The sequence below is a fragment of the Atta colombica genome, unplaced genomic scaffold (assembly GCF_001594045.1).
Source record: "Atta colombica isolate Treedump-2 unplaced genomic scaffold, Acol1.0 scaffold5, whole genome shotgun sequence".
NCBI lineage: Eukaryota > Metazoa > Arthropoda > Insecta > Hymenoptera > Formicidae > Atta > Atta colombica.
Genome location: NW_017259539.1, coordinates 419,989 through 424,275, shown reverse-complemented (window position 1 = coordinate 424,275; position 4,287 = coordinate 419,989). Strand labels below are relative to the sequence as shown.

Below are 4,287 nucleotides of genomic sequence, written 5' to 3'. Positions count from 1 at the left end.
TAATGTTTCTATGGGGTTATGTTGACAGATGCCCAAGTTTATTGTATGACGTCTATGATCTATTTATTTCGACCACCACTTACCGCTAAAGCCATCTATAGGAAAACGGCGAAAGCAAAGTTGTACACGTAATAACTTACCAAAAATAGTCAAAACAATAGGCAATAAAAAAGTTGTTTCAACATATAACAACGTATTCTATCAGAATAAGATAAGATTACAGTACATGGTCATCTTCATGGAGCACAAATGTGCGATTCATACCCCAATCAAAGATTTATTCACGTCGCATGCTCCAACATGCCCAACACACTCCAATACGTTCGCGCCACCGGAACCAATATTGTGATTAGATGTTTGCGTCGTGTTAGAGCATATATCTATGGATCAATTAAGAGCATGCTTCATTTGCCTCACTTCAGAAGGTAATACGATGTTACGCATGCATGCGTAATGGTTGAAAACATTCTGTATTGAAAAAAGTATTTCAGATTCATTTTGTATAAAAATGCATTTAATAAATGCGTTTTTGATATAAATATAAAAATATAATATAATTTTTATATAGAAAAGTAGGCTCATGTAAATGCAATGCAATAAATTAAAATGTCAAAGCTTTTTAAAAAAAAGCAGCAAATGTAGTTAACTAATAAAATTCATCTTTTATCACATTCATATAATGCTATAAATTTCAAATATTTCAACTTACAAAATCTTTATCAGTGATAATAAAGAAAATGTATTTATGTAACGCCAATCAACAAACTAACATATGATATATAATAAAAATTATTTCTCTAGGCTAATCTTATTTAGTTATTCCTGCATTAATGTCGAATCGAAATAAATATCAAGTCAGAAATTTGAATGCCCATAATTGTAAAATTGGGTTTAACTGGTTCTTTGGTTATTTATTATTGAGAATCAGCTCAGTTAACAATTTCATATAAAATTTCGAACAAGGATTTCTTCAACGACTATCCTACTATATTCTGTACAATTAAATGTCAATTTCTGATTAAAAAATTATTATACTTAATTCAATATTGATGAGAATTTATTTTTCATTTACGTTAATTTAGAGTAGTCAATCTGTAATATCTTAACACAGGAATAATTAAATAAAATTACCAATAATTTTTATTATATATCATATATTAATTCGTTGACATTGGATGGGGTTATATAAATACGTTTTCTTTATTATCACTGATGAAGACTTTGTAAGTAGAAACATTTGAAATTTATAGCGTTATATGAATGTAATAAAAGACTAATTTTATTAGTTAATTACATTTGTTCATTTTTTAAAAAAGCCTTGACATTTTAATTTATAACTTTTATATTTATTAAAAACGCATTTATTTTGTACAAAAACGCTTTTCAAATAATCGAGGTAACACAAAATACCCGAAATGAAATGATGTCTGTCCCATTCGAGTAGTCTCACGGATTAAGTTATAGGTGATATGCTCACTTGTCCTGAAATCCGTTCGTGTTACTGAACATTGGAGTGCATGAATGCAACTACTCCAACTGCTACCCTGTGATTCAAGTGCTTTCTGAGGTTTATTCGCGTCGCATTTAACTTTTATATTTATTAAAAACGCATTTATTTTGTATAAAAGTGTTTTTCAAATAATCGAGATAAACAAAATACCCGAAACGAAACGAAGCATATGTCAGATCCATTCGAATAGTCTCATGGATTAGGTTGGATCCAAGTGCTCTCTGGATTAATTTGGAACCAATCTGAAGCTTGCATTTTGAAATCAACGCTTCATATTGGTTGTCGCAACAAACTTGTGATCGGCTTATAACTAATGTATAGTATAGTATATAGAACCAGCTTAACGCGTATCATCGTACGCGCGTATTCATGTATCGATGGATCTGATCAATTACTGACCTAATTTCCACCGAGAATGTAAGAACCAACCAACTATATTCGAGTATGGAATGACACTCTCAATAGGTAGGGAAACACATATCAGCGGAACGGAATTAGCGGAATGAAGCGACCAATCACGAATGTTCCGCTGTTCCGCATATCTGCAATTCTACATCCCATGGGAGCACACCCTGAAAAAAAAAAACAGTTTTGCCGGTCTTGCGCGCCGCTCCGAGTTTTCTTCGATGAAAATGATGAAGATTGAATAGAGGGAATGATTATATAGAGAGTGATGAGCAGGTAATTATTTAGCGCATTTTATTAAATTTTTAATCTTTTGATAGATATCAATAAATGGAAAAAAGATAGATTATTTACTTTCTCGGCATTATAGTTTTACATGACAAGATGTAATGATGGACAAACATGATGGAGAAGGTTAGGTTTCTCTAACGTATTGTAATAGATAAATATCGAAATTTGCTTAGAAAGCCAAGTCTTTTCCATGTCTTATGGATTACGTATATATATATTTTTTTTGTTGAAATGAACATATTTTATCGAGAATAACAGACTTTATACAAGAAATGGAGCAATCATATATTCAACCATGTAAAATAGAAGATTTAGAATTATGCAAATCATTTATCTTTATGGATTTGATTCTATATGATTTTAGATTATTTTTAAATAAAATTTATTTTTGATAGATTATCATTATGATGAATAATTTGGAGAGATCTGCTATGGAGACAGAGTCATTTGACAAAGCAAAGGTAAAGAGATGTTCGGTTTCTTCTTCTAATGATTCTGAGAAGAACAGAAAGAGACGAAATGTTTGTAGTAAGGATAAAAGAAAGAAATCAAAACGTAGAAGCAGTTCCAATAGTTCTAGTTCTTCTGATATTTCAAACTCGGAAAGAAATATATATAAAACAAAGAAGAATAGAGATGAGGATATAAAAAATAAAAATAAAAAGTATGAAACCAGAGAATTACAAAGAAAAAGTGGAAAATATGGTAAAGATTATAGATTTTATAATCGGAGGCACAGTAACTTTTTGAATAATCAAAGAGATTGCGGCTATTCACGACCTTATAGACATCATAATTATTATAATAGAAATAGAAGAGATGCATATAACAATTATCGTTATAGTAGATATAGTAGATCTTTTGAAAGAACATTTAATCATAACAGATCCAGGATACCAAATTATAGAAATACTGGCTACAATACAATTAATCAGCTGTCACGAGAGGGTAGTTCAAAAGAGCAAATGAATCGACCAAGATCTATTTCTAAGATAGAAAAATCTGATTCAATAAAAAATGACACAGAAATAGTTGAACATGTGAAACAAAAAGAGAAGAAAAAAGTGGAAAATATACAAAATATAACTCAGTTAAGTCACAAGAAATTAAAGAGGAAAAGATTTTCGTCTACTTCTAGTTCTTCTAGTATCAGTAGTAGTAGTAGCGACAGTAGCTGTAGCAGTTCCAGCAGTAACAGTAGCAGCAGCAGTAGCAGTAGTAGTAGCGATACTAACAGCAGTAATAGTGGCAGCAGTATTGATAGCTCAGAGGATGAAAAGAAGCAAAAAAAAGCTAGAAAGAAAGCTAAGAAATTTAAGAAAGCTTTAAAAAAACGGAAGAAGAAAAAACGGATGAAGAAAAAATTGAAAAAGAAATTTAAAAAATCTGTATCCAAAAAAAAAGGACATAATAAGAAGAAGTCTAAAGGAAATAAAGAAGTTCAAGATAGGAAGGAAAAAATGAAGGAAATTGTATCGAATGTAATAGAAAGAGGAAAAGCCATGGCACCCATGACAAAAGAGGAGTGGGAAAAAAGGCAGAGCATTGTGCGCAGAGTATATGATGAAGAAACTGGAAGACATAGGTAAATATGAGACAAAACAATTGAATACAGATAATGAAATATATATATATATATATATATATAATAATTGTGAACTTGTTTTCTACATTCATTTGTATATGTCTTATATTGAACTTGATTGGATGAATTTGATTGGATGTGCTGATATAATTAAAGCCATTGTACACAAATTGATGTAAAGATGTTTAAAAACATTTATACCGTGAAATTAATATATTTTAAATATGTATTTTATAATGTATTTTATAATTGAAAATATTTGCATTTTACTTTTATACTTAGATTATTATATTTTCACTTTTATACGTAGATTATATAAGTATATAATGGTTTTAAGATACTCTAGTGTTCAATCGAATTCACTATTAGAATTAATTTCTGTATTTTTGCAAAGATTAATCAAAGGCGATGGAGAAGTCTTAGAAGAGATAGTAAATCGAGAACGTCATAAGGAAATTAATAAACAAGCGACTAAAGGAGACGGCAAATACTTCCA

The 4,287-nt window shown here is 29.9% G+C and overlaps 1 protein-coding gene across 1 annotated transcript; it reads left to right on the top strand.

Annotated features, from left to right (window-relative positions):
* Nucleotides 1-2,121: 2,121 nt before the first annotated feature.
* LOC108691694 (ADP-ribosylation factor-like protein 6-interacting protein 4) lies at nt 2,122-4,285 on the top strand (the record flags this gene model as incomplete). Its single annotated transcript, XM_018199561.1, has 3 exons — nt 2,122-2,191; nt 2,602-3,791; nt 4,186-4,285. Coding segments are annotated over exons 2-3 (1,281 nt in total), but the record flags the coding sequence as incomplete, so codon positions are not given.
* Nucleotides 4,286-4,287: the final 2 nt, after the last annotated feature.